This window comes from Eubalaena glacialis, chromosome 2 (assembly GCF_028564815.1).
Source record: "Eubalaena glacialis isolate mEubGla1 chromosome 2, mEubGla1.1.hap2.+ XY, whole genome shotgun sequence".
Classification (NCBI taxonomy): Eukaryota; Metazoa; Chordata; class Mammalia; order Artiodactyla; family Balaenidae; genus Eubalaena; species Eubalaena glacialis.
Genome location: NC_083717.1, coordinates 33,501,336 through 33,519,188, shown reverse-complemented (window position 1 = coordinate 33,519,188; position 17,853 = coordinate 33,501,336). Strand labels below are relative to the sequence as shown.

The window sequence follows — 17,853 nt, the reverse complement described above, 5'->3', positions numbered from 1 at the left end:
AAGAAAAGAACTTTACACATAGTAAACATAGACTGGAAGAAAACAATTCTAAAATGTTTATAACTACATGTTTGTATGAAACTGTGTTTTATAGTTTTCTCCTTCTTTCCATTTTTCGGTCATTTTCTAATCTTCTCATATACACAAAAAATGGAAAACTTATTTTATGGGGAAGAATTCTTCCTAAAATGGAATCTTGGTTTTCTAATTTCTTTGACTTCTGTTATATTTACTGCTATCTCGAGAGGTTTTGCTGTGGTTCTAAAATACTTCCGTACTTTAAAATTTCTACAAGATCCTATTTACCACCATGTAAAGCTGTTATCTTTCCAGCAGCTGCTGTTCATCACCTCCTTATTTATTCAGACAAAAACTCTTTTACCTTTTTGCTAGTTTCTCAGCACTCCATGCTCTATTGAGGTTTAGATCAATGTCGGCAAGAGCTTTGGCACCTGAAGGAGAAGCCATGGGTGGCTGGTTGCAGGAGATAGGAACCCCCAGGCCCGATGCCTCCTGATTCCAACTCCAGTGCTCCAGACTCACCTCCCCAGCCACCTGCCACATAATCTTGACCTACCATGGCCACAGCTTTCCTCATCAGACACACCCTCAGCCTTCCTGTGCTTCCCGCAGCCTCACCATCTACCTAACCGCCCTCACCAGAGACTGGAAGCTCTCTCACTGTTAACATCACAAGGTTCATCCATCCCTGGTATTCCTCTCAAAACTCTCCTACCATCTCCACTCCTAGTTCAAGCCTTCATGATCGCTCGGTTGGATTGACAGGGGTCTCCTTTTCTCTGGTCTAATATACTCTTAAAGCCGGCCAGGGTTTTCTGCTAAAATAAAAGTTGAAATCAGGTTCTTTGCTTTAAAACTCCCCATTGTTGATTTTGTAGCCTGACATCCACTCTGCTCTTGCCGATCACATTCAGTACTTACGTTTCATCTTCTTGGTATCTGAGCTTCAGCATTCCCTAAAGAGTAGTAGCTAATAATGCTCAGAGCTATTCTTTTTTTAAAAAAATCTGTCTTTTTTTTTTTTTTTGGCCGTGCCATGCGGCATGCGGGATCTTAGTTCACCGATCAGGGATTGAACCCATGCCCCCTGCATTGGGAGCTCAGAGTCTTAACCACTGGACCACCAGGGAAGTCCCTCAGAACTATTCTTTACTGAATGTTTTCATGTGCCAGGAGCTGTGCTAAGATCTTTATGATGTACATTAGCGTATGTATTTCTCATAACTCTATGAGGAAGGTATTATTAGTATCTCCATTTTATAGGTGGGGAAACTGAGGCATGGAAAAATTAAATTAATTTTCCAAGGTTCCATGATTAATAGTAAGTAGAATTGGGAATCATATCCAGATTTCTCTGATTTTGGAGTTCACACTCTTAGACATCAGGCCATATTTCCTCTCCTGCTTCTTTGACTTGACTTGCACTCTCTGGGTGTCCATGCCCTTTGCTGACTCAATAGAAATCCATACCCCCTTGGGACTTCCCTGGTGGCACAGTGGTTAAGAATTGCCTGCCAATGCGGGGGACATGGGTTTGAGTCCTGGTCCAGGAAGATCCCACATGCTGCAGAGCAGCTAAGCCTGTGCACCACAACTACTGAACCTGCACTCTAGAACCCACGAGCCACAACTACTGAGCCCGCGTGCCACAACTACTGAAGCCTGAGCACCTAGAGCCCGTGTCTGCAACAAGAGAAGCCACCCCAGTGAGAAGCCCGCGCACTGCAACAAAGAGTAGCTCCCGCTCACCACAACTAGAGAAAGCCCGCGTGCAGCAACGAAGACCCAATGCAGCCATAAATAAATAAATAAATAAATAAATAAACTTATGAAAAAGAAAAGAAAGAAAGAAATCCGTTCCCTCATTTCAGCTCCTTTGGAACCCCCAACCCATGAAGCCAATACCCTGGCCATGAGGAGAAAGGGGTTTATCCAGAGAAGGAGGTTGGATGAGGGGTCTTTTGAGGGCTCTGAAAGCTTTGGACTAGGTGATTCATGTGATGCTTCTTGGAACATGGTCTGCCATAACAGTGGCCAGTGAATAGGCAGGGTGTCACGGGAAAACAGAAACATCTTTGGGACGTCTGACTATCGGTTAAGTTTTCTGGATTGTGCCACAGCTCTTTATCAGCTTTCTTGCTTCAAGATGGCCAGCTGTGCTTTCAGCCAAGTTCTTGCACCTCTCATGTCATAAGCCATGTCTGTCTGTTGGAGAGGACGGTGGGGTTAGGGGCTTTTCTAGATTTTCTGCTTTCCCCAACTCTGCCTTCAGTGAAGTCAGTCTGTTAGCTTGACATCAATGATAATATGAGTATTTATACCACGGGAATCACAAAAGCTACAAATCATGGCTTTCTTTTTCTCATAGAGCCAGCTGTAAACTACTTACCAGAACACCACTGAGTACAATCCACTGGTTAAATGCACAGGCTTTATCATCAGACAGGCCTGGGTTTGTGTCCCAGCTACAACACTTCCTAGCTGTATGACTCTCTGAACCTCAGGTTCCTTGTTGGAAAAACGGGGGTGACAATGGCAACACGGTAGGGTTTTTGTGAGGATTAAATGAGATAATGCATGCAGAGTGCTTAGTAGAGTGTCCACCCATTGTAAACACTCAACAGTTGATAGTAATTATGATAGCTAATTAATGAGAGTAAATAAATGAACAAAAATGAAGTTAGACAGCCATTAAAATGCCTTAAAAGTCCAAATTGAACAATGCCCTTAACCATATATAATGTGCCATGGAGACACAAACTGGAACACAAAGTGTACAGATGTCCAACAGTATGGATGTGCAGGTATAAGTCCTAAAGTTTCTGGGAAGGGGGAGATGTTAAGAGACTGTTTTCAGTGATCAGTTTCTAGGAGTTTAACAGAAGGAGTGATTCTTAGTAGACGTAACTCATAGATCTCAGAGATGGAGTCAAAGGACCATGTAAAAATGAGATTTGAAAGCAGGCAGACCAGGATACCAAGCTAGTTTTATCATTTGGAAGTTCTGTGACCTTGAATGAGATACTTAATTTTGCAGAACTTCAGTTTCTCATTTATAAAATAAGAATAACCTACTTTGTGTTGTAAGAATTACACGAGCTAATGATTTATATGTGAATGACCTTTGCTCTGTTATAAACCATCCCAAAACCATGATTTGCTTCCTTATAATTTTATGGGTTGGCAATCTCGTCAGTTCTACTTCAGGTCTTGCCTGAAATCCCTCATGTGACTGTGTCATCTGATGGCTCAACTGGGGCTGGAGAGTCCAAGACGGCCTCAAGCACACATCTGGTCATAGGTGTTGGCTGGTAGCTGGGATGGTTTGGTTTTCTTCCACATCCTCCAACAGGCTGGACTGAGTTTCTTCACAGCATGATGGTCTCAGGGTTCCAAGAGCAAAACCAGAAACTGCAAAACTTCTTCAGGACAAGATTCCAGACCTTGCATAATATTACTTCTGCCACATACTGTTGACCCAAACAAATCACAAGGCCAGTCCAGATTTAAGGAGAGGGATGTCTCATTGCAGAGCGGCTGGGAGCAAGGAAGGGGATTCACTAGGGCCATAATTATAATCATTTCTCACACTTATTAACATGTGAATGTTCTCAGCCTTCCCCCTTCCTGCTACTTCCCCCTGTCCCAACTTAATAAAGATAATATTGTCTTTGTATTTCCGATTTCACCCATTCCCCTTCTTATAAGATGATTTCTGCCTTGCTTGTCTGACTCTCTGGGTGTCTGTGATTTAGAATCAGGAGAATGGTTAGAGATGGAGAATCAGATAAACAGGCAGAAAAGGGGAAGAAAAAGGAGAGACCGGAGCCTATCCCAGTGGTGGCGGGTTTTCAGTGCATTCTGTGCAGAAGTGGAGGGTGAGGCTGGGATAAGAGACTGTAGAACTGCAGAGGGTATAAGAGAATAGAGAGGGGACAAAAGGGGATTTTAAGGAGTTTATTTCAAATGCAAGTAATGAACAGAACTATTTTAAAATTTCTTTTGACTACTGGATTGCATTTCTTTGAATGTGCCTTTGCCTGGAAATCGGGTTACACAGGGTCTCTGAGTTTATTTGGGTAAAATATGCAAACCCCTCTTCAGTACATGAGACATAGTGGGTACTCAATAAATGATACATGCTATAACAATCATAGTTACTTCTGGCTGCCACTTCCCTTTTTCTTAGGCTAAATATGATGGTTCTATGTTCAGGTACTCCTTGCCTCCATTTTTTCCCCAAGAGATACTACTTTTGCAAGACCCAAAGTAAAAATCTGGGGCACTGCTGCAAGACATTAAATTCAAGTGTGGCATAAAGGAGTAATTCCACTTTCCCCCTTCTCCATGCATCATTTAAGGCCATAGATCCTGAGGAAACTGTCAAAAATACAAGCAGCACTAGCGGGGAGAAAATTCACAGGCATAGATTTCTGGAACTGCAGAACCACACCGGTCTTGTTCTCATTGTCATGGGTATGTGAATTTCCAAGGTCCCTGATCTCATATTTTTCTGTATTTTTTTTTCCAGTGGGACCTTCCCTTTTATTTTTCTACTTTGACCACGATATTTCTAGTCATCTTGGGACCATGTAAGGTAGACTTGAAAATCTCCCAGAGGTAAGAATTTTCTCTTAATTTACAAATGAACATTTTAGTAGGAGTTTCTAATTTTATTTTCACTTTATCACCATATGAAATTATTTTATATAAGTATTTATTCTCTCATTTATTTCCTTTTTTCAACTAGAATGTAAGCCCCGTAAGGTTTTGGTCTTTATCTGTTTTGTTTACCATGGAATTGCCAGCATTCAGAAAAATATCTGGTGCAATTGATATTTGTTGAGAGACTAATGGATTTTTCTTCTGAAAAAAAATTTTTTTTTACATGGGAGACTTCTGGTACTATAAGTATTGTCAGAACATAATGGTCTAGGTATCTCCTGAACTTCATAAATTTGGGAAACAGGGAAATAAGAGTCAAGCATTAAGGTCAATTCACAATAGACCAGAGCAAAAGGTGCAGAGTCATCTTAAAAAGACACTGTTTTTAGGGCTCACAAGATTTGATATAACATGACTGAATGTACTAATATAGATTATAAATATGTCAGAAAAGAAGTTTTACAGTGGTGAAAAATGAACATTAAAAGATAGTGGAGAGGTGAACTTGATCCATTTCCTCCTAAATAAGGGGGAGAAGCAATCCTGGTCATTGAACCTGAGTGTGGCATTCCCACCAAAGGGCTCTCCCTATTGTGAGAAATAGTCCTCAGGTTATCCCAACTGGATGCTGTGGAGGCCTTCACTCATTCACCCAATCTCAAGTTCTTGTTCACTGTGCCAACTTCTGATGGACCTGAACTTCCCACCCAGGTCTGCTTTCTGAAAGAAAGTGTGCTGGTCATAATTACCAGAGGTCTCTGGGCCCTACAACTGTTATACTTCTCTTTGTAACATAACTAATTGGAATTCTGGTGTTATACATCATTCTCATCATGTTGATTAATGGGAGTCCAGCCTCGAGAGTCAGACCTATTCTCCACAAACTGGTAGTTATTGTTCTGAGCCTGCACAGCCAAGGGTCAGACCTACATTTTGGGTTATTTACTATAATGAATGTCCCCCTGTGAAAGCTCTGAAGACACAGCCACCACCATCTCTTAGAGATACCATGGTTTTGTCATGGGTCACTCCCCTTTAATCCAAACATATTTAGGAAGAACTGAAATGGTCTTTGTAACAAACATGTGGCATGAACACTGCCTGTCTGGAAAACCACATCCTTATTCTAATGAGGCCAATATTGCTCCAACCATTTCTAATCTTTTCTTTGAGAATGACCTTCAAGGCCACCTGTGATAATCTGTCTTTGTATTGAATATTTCATTTAAGTTCAATCACTGAGCCGTGACTTGTGCTAGGTTGAGTGCTAGTTACTGAGGGATATGATATGTAGCAAGAGCCCCTCAGAGACATTGGGCCCAATGTCTACAATGAGAGCTCCCATCTTGGTTAACTACCAACTCACCTGACTTGATTTCAAATGATACTTTATTGATTCCAGAAGTTAAATCTGCAACCAAAGATCAAAATTTTTTCCCCATTTAAGACATTTTAATAAATCTACCTCAGTCTCAAAGGGCAATTTCTCTCTAATAAATTTATTTTTCCATAGTGGCAGCATCATTAAAATAGGTTTTATAGCTTATCTTCATGTAGTAACTACTTTGGAGGGACATAATAATTCAGATATATAACTCTGGGTTCTTTGTTGAAGACAAAGCTTTCCTCAAAAGCCCTGTATGTACATTCATTCTTAACTCAGTTGTTGGACAGTTTTACTATGAACGTTAGCATTTTCCATTCCTAAGCATATTCTAGTTTTGCTTACACAGGTGAAAAGAGGTTGTTTTATATTCTTAATCCTGCTTTTAATATTCAAAAGTCATTTTAAAGTTTCTGAAGTGTGGTCATGGAGATAATACTTTTGAGAAGAATTTACCCAGCAGTTTTTAACCCTGGCTGTGCATTAAAATCACCTGGATAATTAAGTCAAAATCACTGGTGGTAATATCCTCATACCATATCAACCTTATGAAGTTGGTGTATTATTCCTATTTTTTTCAGATACTGGATCTCAGAGAGGTTAAGTAAATTGCCAAGGTCACCCTCAGATCTATACTATTGCAACTCCATGTTCTCTGCACAATGTTGCCTCTTTCAATTCTTAATAGAGCAATTTGGCAGGGTAAAGTGCACATTTCCAGTGATTTTGAGGGGGCAGTAGAAAGATAAATTAGTAACCACCCATTGTTTGTAAGGTGACTCTTTAGATTGCTCCTTGCTGGGAAAAAGCATTGAGAGTTATTGTGGTGAATGACTGATTATTATTGATGAGCATAGAGAGGGGTGCCATGTAGAATGCTGGGTTAGTAAAGCTTTAGTTTCAGTTCAGGTGAATCATATCAAGAAAATATGAGTTTGTTTGTTAGTACGTCCAATAAAATGGCTGGGATGTAAAGAAATTTGATGTTGAATATTGCAGCTGCAAAAACAGAGGATTCAAATCCTGAAGAGGCACTTTTCTGCTGAGTCCTGATGCCTCTGATCCATTTTGCAGCAAGATGTCCCAGGTCTCCTGAGGACATGGACAGGCTCCTGGGCTCTGTGAGTGGGAATTTCAGGTGGGAAGTAGCAAGAATTCTGGGTGAAGTCAGGTTGGAAATAATCATCTGTGATGTAGTGAGAGGTGGAATGCATCTCCAGGTGTGCAGGGATGTTCCTTTAAAATGCAAATTTTGCCATAAATGGCATCTCATTTATTATAATTTTTAAATAGAATTTATCTTGATAAATACTGATAGCAATTTTTTCAAATAAAAAGACCATATCAATTATATGTTCCTCTTAACCTTGACTAACTGTCCGGGTTAGAGTACTATGTTTGTAGGTATAACATTTCCTGATAAAATAGTGAGTACCAAGGAAGCAGGTTTCATTCATTCATTTAAAAATGTGTTGTAGGAGAGGCAAACATCTACCTCTACCCATATTAGATTTTCAGCTTAGATTCCTTAAAAAAAAAAGGCAGATTAATAAGAGAAAAACTGTTTATTAACTCATGCAGCATACATGGGAGAAAACTGAATGAAGAGTAACTCAAAATAGTGGCTTAGAACTCTGGCTTATGGAGCATCTTCAACAAAGAACAATGAGTTTGAAGAGAAATGACAGGACAAAGGAAAGAAGTTTTAGGCTTCACAGGGCAGCAAACTGTGGAAGGTAATATATGGGAGGATACTAGTGCAGTTAGGTTTCTTTGCAGATTCTCCTGGTGCTGTCAAGAGTCTGTCTACAGTAAAAGTAGAATTTATATCCAGGCTTTAGGCAGGAAAAGAGGTTAGAGAGAGCTTTTCATAAGTTTACTGCTTCTTAATATGTTTACTGCCAGCTTAAAATAATTTTTATGTCAAAGAGACATATTTTGGAGTGACATATTCTGGTTTCCTTTAGTGTTTTGAGTATCTACTCTGATCCTACATTGTGCTAGGTGATGGGAAACAGTATTCCAATGACCTGGTCCTTATGCTCATAAACCAGTGAGGGAGACAGACAAATGACCAGAACTTGGGCAGGAGGGACTGGTGGGAAGGAGAATGGATCAAGTATAGGTGCAAGTGCTCGTGACTTTGGCAGCAGGAAGTTGAGGGAAGATGAGTTTCATTTTCTCTGATGGAGGAGGTGAGATGAGGCTAGTTGTCAAATGTCGTGGCAGAGTAGAAGGTCAGAGAAAGAACAAGGTTTGAAATAGCAGCTATGGAGAAGAAGGATAGGACAAAGGGAGGCATAACTTGACTTTCAACAATTTTTTTTCTCCTAGTGTTTTTGAGCCAGTAAAGATAAATAAAAGGAATTGAATTCTCTTTATTTCACCAAGAAATCAACAATAACCTTTACATCTGCTTCTGGAACTCTGTCCCTTGAAACCAAGGTCAAACTGAGAACATTGTACAATGTCTCATAAAAGCAAATGCTCTCAAATAACAGACACTGTATCACCTAAAGGCTTTTGGGTATAAGAACAGGACTGTCTTTTGGGGACACTTTAGTTCTTTAACAAAAAAAAAAAAGGGAAATCAAACCTTTCACATTGGATGATGCACCTAATGAGTACCAGGTGCTCTCATCATTACAGCTGCTTTCTGAGACAGGTGTTACTATCTTCCCCTTTTACAGATGAGAAACAGAGGCATAGAAGATTTATTCAAGACCAACTATTTTTTAAGGGACAGATCCAGGGTCTGAACTAAGTTCAAAATCTTTCCATGATAAAATATCCATTCAGTGCATTTGATACGGGGGGTGAGGGGAAATCCCTGGTTTCTATCCTTGTTCCCTCCATCCTGTAAACGTTTTCCTGTAGGTTTAATGAGACATTTTATGATTATATTTCTTTTTTTAAAAATTATTTTATTTATTTATTTATTTTTGGTTGTGTTGGGTCTTCGCTGCTGCGCGCGGGCCCTCTCTAGTTGTGGCGAGTGGGGGCTACTCCCTGCTGCGGTGCGCGGACCTCTCATTGCAGTGGCTTCTCTTGTTGTGGAGCACGGGCTCTAAGTGCACGGGCTTCAGTAGTTGTGGCACATGGGCTCAGCAGTTGTGGCTGGCGGGCTCCAGAGCGCAGGCTCAGCAGTTGCGGCGCACGGGCCCAGCCACTCTGTGGCATGTGGGATCTTCCCGGACCTGGGCTCGAACCCATGTCCCCTGCATTGGCAGGCAGACTCCTAACCACTGCGCCACCAGGGAAGCCCTATGATTATATTTCTCAACAGTTGATTAAGCATGGGTAGATCTGAATATGTTGATGTAAGCTGTTTAAGTCTTAAAAGATTTTCTTGGTAAATATCTCTTCAACTAAAAAAAAAAAAGATGAAAAAAATGATATTGGGACAATTGGCTATCCATATGGAAGACAATCAAATTAGACCTCTAACTTGCACCATACATCAATACAAATTCCAGAAGAACTCAAGTGTTAAATGAATAAAGCCACACCATAAAAGTTACAGAAGAAAATGAAGGATTATTTATAACCTAGGGATGGAAAGGCCTTCCCACACAAGATGCAAATTCAGAAGCTGTGAAAGAAAAGATTGATAGACTTGATTACATGTATGAAGAGGTAATTACAGCATCGTTTATAATGGTGAAAAATTAGGAACAATCTAAAGATTCCTTAATAAGGAACTATTTAAATACATTATGGAACATTTACATTATGGAGGAGTAATGCAGCCTAGCAGTTAAATGCATGGCATTCTGATGCCAGACTGCCTGGGATTGAATCTCATCTCCACTACTTAACTAGCTATGTGTCATTGGGAAAATTACCTCACTCCCTCAATTTCCTCATCTATAAATTAAGCATAAGGATTTCCTTTATCTCATAGAGTTATTGTGAGGATTAAATGAATTAATAATGTAAAGCACTTTGAACAGATCCTTACACATAGTTACCTCTACCTAAGTACTAGCTACTTTATCACGGAGCACTTAAAAAAAATGAGGTGGGCCAGAGTGCGCAATGATTCAGTATCATCTCAAACTATTATGAAGAAAGCAGGACAATGTATAGAGTGTGGTTCCATTTCAATAAAAATATGTTCATACTTACATATGTGTGGATGAAAAGGAATAAAGAGAGAGACTATGGAATAAGACGACCCACCAAATTATGAATTGCTGTTACGTCCAGGGAGGGCAGTAGGAGGGTTTGCAAAGGAACAGTCACATTTTATGCTTCGTAATTTCATATTACTTCAGTCTTTTACAAAGAGAATGACGTTACACACTTTGTGTTAGGGGAAAAAGGAAGAAAGGAAAAAGGAAGAAGGGAGGGAGGGAGGGAAGATGTCTTTTAACGCTCTCTGCTGTCAATATAGGGTAAAACTGATAGCATAAAAGCACAAACACCCATGGCATGGGGCACTGCTCCCCTCTCCTCCTGATACAACTCCTAGTCTTAGAAATGAACCATGGGGCTTCCCTGGTGGCCCAGTGGTTGAGAGTCTGCCTGCCAATGCAGGGGACGCGGGTTCGAGCCCTGGTCTGGGAAGATCCCACATGCCGCGGAGCAACTCGGCCCGTGAGCCACAATTACTGAGCCTGCGCGTCTGGAGCCTGTGCTCGGCAACGAGAGGCCGCGATAGTGAGAGGCCCGCGCACCGCGCGCGATGAAGAGTGGCCCCCGCTTGCCACAACTAGAGAAAGCCCTCGCTCAGAAACGAAGACCCAACACAGCCATACATACATACATAAAAAGAATGTAAGCAGACAAGAATAGCATTTAAAAAAAAAAAAAAATTAAAAAAAAAAAAAAAGAAATGAACCATGGAGCATAGGACCTGGATGAAAGAGGGAATAAACTAGAAATGGGTAGGGCAAAACCTGTGGTCCAAATAATCTTTATGACTAATAAAAAAATCAAATCTAGACAGCTCATACATAAACCCAGGCATTAATTCATATGGAATATTGAGTTACATTTTGAATAAATCAATTCTTTTTCTAAGACCATTAATGTTCTTCTTAAAACATCTTTCCAGATTTGTGCATGCTTTAAACAAGAAGAGGATCTTTCTCATAAGTTTCTAGGCTAGTTACACAAAATAAGATGTGTTGTGTGTGTGTGTTTAGTCACTCTGATAGATTGCCTTGGTTAGTCATTTTCTTCATACCTGCATAGAAGAGACATAATTTAGAGACACAAACTCATTAGACGGACAGAACCCAGGATTGGGAGGCAGGAAACCTGACTAGTTAGTCCTTTTCCCAATTACGACAGTTATTTGTGTGTTCTTGAGCAAATCACGGAGTTCTTTAGCTGTAAAATGCAAAGATTAGATGAGTTCTTATATGATAAATTTGGTCCCTTCCAGTTTCAAAAATTCCAAGATTTGCCATGCATTTTTATTTTCAAAAACAAAAACAAAGCAGTCACTCTTCAGAATTATTGCAATGAGAAACCATCTGCTTCTTATTAGGTTGTATATTAGGCTTAACTAATAAAAGTATAGTATCAGTGTGGGAGGTGTTGGAGGTGATTATTTACAAGACTGTTCTTTCCCCAGTGAAAGGTCCTGGCACTCTTGTCAAATATTAATAGACATATGGATGTATTTCTGGATTCTCAATTCTACTCTACTGATCTATATGCCTATCCTGTACCAGTTCCACACTCTTGATTACTGTTGCTTTGTAGTAAGTTTTGAAATTGAAATGTATGAGTTCTCCTACATTGTTCTTCTTTTTCAAAATTGTTCTGGCTATTCTGGGTTATTTGCAATTCCATAAGAAATTTAGAAAGAGCTTGTTAATTTACCTAAAGAAGTCAGCTGGGATTCTGACAGGAATTGCTTTGATACTGGAGATCAATTTGGTACCAGTGTTATATGGGATGCCTTTCCATTTCTTTGGATCTCCTTTAATTTCTTTCAACAATGTTTTCTTGTTTTAGAGTATAAGTTTTTCATTTCCTTTGTTAAATTTACTCCTAAGCATTTCATTCTACTTGATGCTATTGTAAATAGAGCTGCTTTCTTAAATTTATTTTTGGATTGTTCATTGCAAGTGTACAGAAATACAATTGATTTTTGTATATTGATCTGGTATACTGCAACTTTTCTGAATACATTTATTAGTTATAGCAGGGTTTTTTTGATTCTCTAGGATTTTCTTTTTTTTTTTAATTTAAAAAATTATATATGTTACAAATATTTCTTCCCAATTTGTTCTATATATATATATATATATATATATATATATATATATATATATATATATTTGTTGTTGTTGTTTATCTTTTGGTCATGCCACACGGCATGTGGGATCTTAGTTCCCTGACCAGGGATCGAACCCATGCCCCCTGCATTGGAGGCACGGAGTCTTAACCACTGGACTGCCAGGGAAGTCCCTCTAGGATTTTCTATACATCATATTATGTCATAGGCAAAAAAAATAGTTTTACTTCTTTTCCAATCTGGATGCCCTTTCATTTCTTTTTTTTTTTCTTTAATAACGCTTTCATTTCTTTTTCTTGCTTAATTGCCCTGACTAGAACCTCCAGTACAAATGTTGAATACAAATGGTATGAGCGGACATCTTTGTCTTGTTCCAGATCTTACAGGGAAAGCATTCAGTCTTTCACCACTAAGTATGACGTTAGCTGTGGGTTTTTTACAGATGCCCTTCATACCTAAGTATTTCTTTTTTTCCCCTTCCTTCCTTCCTCCTTCCTTCCTTCCTTCCTTCCCTCTCCCTTCCTCCCTTCCTTTCTTTTTTTGGTGCTAATGTAAATGGTATTGTGTTTTTAATTTCAAATTCCAGTTTTTCATTGTTGGTATACAGGAAGAAATTGACATTCCCTCCAGCAATGTATTAGAATTCCAATTTCTAAACATTCCTCACCAAGATTTATTTCCTTGTATCCTATACTAACCTTATATCCTATATCCTTGCTATCATTGCTTATTAGTTCCAAGAGTTTTTCGTCAATTCTTTGGTATTTTCTACACAATCATGTTATATGTGAACAAGGAGTTTTGTTTCTTCTTTCCAATCTGTAAATATTTTATCTCCTTTTCTTGTCTTTTTCTTTAGCTACAACTTCCAGTATGATCTTGAATAGGAATGGTGATAGAGGACATCCTTGTCTTACTCCTGAATTTAGGGGAAAATCATATAGTTTCTCACTAGAAAGAATGTAGGTTTTCTGTAGATGTTCTTTATCAAATTGAGGAAGTCCCCCTCTGTTCCTCTTTTCCTCGTTTTCTGAGAGTTTAAAAAAAGTTTTTATCATGAATGGGTGTTGAATTTTGTCAAATGCTTTTCCTGCATCTCTTGATAAAATCATATAACTTTTCTCCTCTAGCTTGTTGATGTGGTAGATTACATTAATTGATTTTTGACTGTTGAACCAGCCTGACATACTTGAATTTAATTCCACTTGGTCATAGCTTATAATTATTTTTATATGTAACTGTTACTGAAAGTGGGGTCTGGCTGCTTGCTGCTCAAAAGCCAATAAAGAGGCAAGGTTGATGGAAAGGAAAGTTTGCTTTATTTTAGATGCTGGCAGCTGGTGGGGCTTTAGGGGGAGGGCGGACTCCTGTCCAAAGGCCCACTCCCCCACCCCCCTACTGACAATCAGTAAGCAAGAGCTTTTATAGGTGAAGTGAGGGGGCTACATGCAGAAACAGCACAGTCAGCTCTGACAGTCATCTTGAAATTGGTCCTGCGGTGGTCTGATCAGCATCATCTTGATTGTTTTAAGTACAATTAATCTTCAGTTCCAGGGTCGGTTTGTTCCCATTTCTTTGAGGCCAATTCTCGGAATTGTGGCAGCTTATGTCATGGCTACAGCCTGGTCATCATGTACTTAACTTCTTCCACCTGTTGGGGGTTTCAGTCTCTACAAGACAACTCACAGGATATGGCTCAGAATATTATCTATAGCCCTTGAAGAGGAACTGAAGTTCCTTGACTATGCTTAATGACTAAACTATTATTATTTAGTCTTGTTGGACTGTTTTGTTTTGTTTCTGCATTTTCTAACTTCTCTGATTAAACTTATTCTTTGGCTAAAGTTTTTCCACAGACAAGAGGCAGGCTGAGGACATGGGGGGTAAGGACCATGGGGTCCTTCTCTGTTTCATTACTAGATTCAATTTGCTATTATTTTTGCATCAATGTTTATGAGAGATATCGGACTGCAGTTTTTCTTCCTTGTAATATCTTTGTCTAGTTTTGGTATTAGGGTAATGCTGGCTGCACAGAGTTAGGATGTGTCCCCTCCTCCTCTAGTTTCTGGAAGTGATTGTAGAGAAATGGTAACTTTTCTTCCTTAAATGTTTGGTAGTATTCGCCAGTGAAGCCATCTGGGCTGGTGCTTTCTATTTTGGAAATTTAACTTTTGATTCAACTTTAAAAATAGACATAGACCTGTTAATATAATCTATTTTCCTTGTGTGAGTTTTGGCAGTTTGTGTATTTCAAGGAATTGTTGCATTTCATCTATGCTATTAAAGTTGTTCATAAAGGTTAGTATTCCTTTATTATCCTTTTAGTGTCCCTGGAATCAGTAGTGATGGATCCCACTTTCATTTCTGATATTAATAATTTGTGTCTTCTTTCTTTTCAGCCTGACTAGAGGTTTAACAATTTTACCGATCTTTCAAAGAACCAGATTTTGGTTTTATTAATTTTTTCTATTGATTTCCAGCTTTGAATTCCATTGATTCCTGCTCTAATTTTTGATATTTGTTTTCTTCTGCTTGCTTTAGGCTCATATTGCTCTTCTTTCTATAGTCCTAGGGTGAAAACTCAGATGACTGATTTTAGATCTTTCTTCTTTTCCAGTGCATGCATTCAGTGTTATAAATTTCCCTCCAAGTACTGCTTTCAGTACATCATGCAAAGTTTTATAAGCTGCATTTTCATTTAGGTCAAAATATTTTTAGATTTTTCTCAAAACTTCTTCCTTGATTCATGTGTTACTTAGAAGTGCATTGTTTAGTCTCCAAAGCTGTGGTTGCAGGCTACTGGTTTTCAAGGGCACTGTGGAACTGGGATCGGGGAATAGGGAGGTTTGAGTTAAATGGGTAAGTTAAATGCCACAAAGTTTGTTATACTTACTGAAATCCAGCTCTTTTTTAAAAAAATAAATTAAAAAAATAAATGCTCTTTAGATTGTTGCGAGCTTCTGGTTAAAATCAGAGTTTGGAAAAAGCTGATTTAGGCAATTTTTGCCTGTGTTCTTGTTACTTTTATGGAGGAATGCAGGAGAGAATTTTCAAAGTCCTTAGTCTTACCATTATTTTCACCGATGTTCTTAACACCTTTTGATGTTCACATTTGTCCTCTATGTGTCTTCTTTGGTGAAGTGTCTATTCATGTCTTCTGCCAATTTTTGAATTTAGTTGTGTATTTCCTTTTTGTCGAGTTTTCCTAAATAAACTTTACTTTGGAAAAAAACTTAGATTTACAAACAAGTTGCAGAAATGGTACAGAGAGTTGCCTGACAACCCTCACCCAGTTTCTCCTTTTGTTAACATATTTCATCACCTTGGTTTATTTGTCAAAACTTAAGAAATCAACATTAGTACATTATGATTAACTAAACTGCAGACTTTATTTAGATTTCTTATTGTTGAGTTTTGAGAGTTCTCTATGTACTTTGGATGGAAATCTTTTGTCAGATCATAATTTGCAAATGTTTTCTCCCAGTCTGTAGCTTGTCTTTCCGTTCTCTTAACCATATTACTTTTATTTTTAAAATGTCAGCAAAAAAATGTATTTGAGTGGTACCATTTTTGTTTTATTCTTGGCATTTCCCTTTGATGAACATAAATGTTTTAAATAAAATAACCAAAAACTATTATTCCAAAATATCATACTCAGTTTAACTTGAATTAAATGCCTTATAACAAAGTTTTGTTTTTGTTTTTCTGTTGCTTTTGACTTAAAGATTCCAAGTGTATTGATCTCCTTTTCAATGTAAAGACATACACCTTAAAATTCAGGCTGCAATTGTAGCACGCTAGTACTACCTGAAGGCCACATACATTTTATACTGATAAATAAACTTGGTTTTATACCTGAGATAACAAAGTCCAGTTTAATAATGACTGAGACATCACAACTAGGCTCTCAATGCATATAATTTACTCTTCTTTGCAAGTGTGGAGCTATTGATTATTAATTATTCAGGCTTGGAAATCTTCTGCCTGCCCTACCGTATTTGTGGACCCAAGTGTCATGTCACTGTTATAGTTCTTTGTCTATCTTGGACCCAAAGAATAGGTATCAAGTGTGACAGAGGCTGAATAACTAAGGAGACCCTAGAAGCCTCCAGCCATGCACTTGGCTCTGCTGTCCTTCAGCCCTGACTGAGGCTGGCACGGGAACAAGTGTAGTTAACATCTTTTTCTCTGTCCCAGCTTCGCTGTGTCTTCAACTAGCGCCCTGCCCGTGGAGGCCTACCCTCCTCCCTCTGTCTGTCCCTGTTGTCTTTCTAGGTCCCAGGATGTCATTTCTGTCCCAGCAGCCCCAGTGTTGTTTGATAATGTTGGCAACAGCAGAAAGCTGTTAGAGAGAGGTGCACAAAATGCTGAGGAAACCCGGAAGAGAGATGGGACATTGAAGCTCGGCAAGGGTGGCGTTTACTGTAGATCCTGCACACCTGTGAGGGCGTGTCTATCACCACAGAGCATCGTGTTGGGACGAGCACCAGGGGGCAGGTCAGGATGCCTGGCGTTTTTAGCGAGGGCTGGATGTGATTCACTCTGTGCCTTAGGCAAGGGTAAAGCGCTGGGGGGGCAGGAAGCTCATTCTCTTTCTCTCTGCGTTCAGTTTTCTCATCTGTAAAATGGTGCTGGTGGAGGTGTGGAGGGGCTGGACTTCTTTTTGTTGTTGTTGTTTTTGGCTGCGCTGGCGTGTGGGATCTTAGTTCCCTGACCAGGGATAGAACCCATGCCCCTGCATTGGAAGCGCCGGAGCATTAACCACTGGACAGCCAGAGAAGTCCCAGGACTGGAATTCTTGATCCTCAAAGGTCTTTGAAGCTCTAAGGGTCTAGGACAGCAGTCTTCAAGCATTTTGCTCATATACCTCTAAATGACTTTTTGAAAAACTATGACTCTTATGCACAAAAATTAGTATCTAAAATTTTGCATCTATTTAAATAATAGCAAAGGATGTGATTTCCAATATACTGCAAAAACGGACAATTTTCAAATAAGAATTCATATATCTAAAGATGGATCCAATGGAATCTAAATGCCATGTGATATGAAACCCCCTTCATCCACTTACAGAAATACATAAACTCCTTTCTTCAACATTTTGAAATTTTATGTTTTCCTTTTATCCATGAATTCGTGTTTTTTCTTCTACTTCTTCCACAGAATTTTATGTTAGTGCACATATATTTCATGCTTGAAAGTTTTTTTATTGATCATTCTATCATACTTATCACAATAAGATTGTCTTATAAATTTAAATTTAAAATTTTTTTTTTTTCTGTGACCACAGGCTGTAATTGTTCAAAAAGTCTTATGTATTGAGTCAAAGTCATAATCATTAGAAGTACATGATCAAAAGTCACAACATATATTAACTTTTTACTAATGATTATTAAATATAAGTAATTTTTATTGGAAATATACTTATTAATGAGGAGAATGAGGGTTTTCCCAATTATTTCTTATATCTCTGTATGAATGTGACTTATGTATGCAATGAAGTGGAGTCCAGCATCTATTTTGTTCCTAC

The 17,853-nt window shown here is 38.8% G+C and overlaps 1 protein-coding gene across 8 annotated transcripts in view; it reads left to right on the top strand.

Annotated features, from left to right (window-relative positions):
* Positions 1-17,853, top strand: part of MTHFS (methenyltetrahydrofolate synthetase) — a 305,315-nt gene that overhangs the window by 184,418 nt on the left and 103,044 nt on the right. For all 8 annotated transcript variants that reach the window (XR_009699487.1, XR_009699486.1, XM_061181713.1 and 5 more), the window contains exon 4: positions 4,553-4,641. Coding sequence is in view for 6 of the 8 variants with exons in the window: in XM_061181713.1 (XP_061037696.1) it covers positions 4,553-4,641 (89 nt within the window). In the remaining 2 variants the exon portion in view is untranslated. The remainder of the gene's footprint in view (positions 1-4,552; positions 4,642-17,853) is intronic.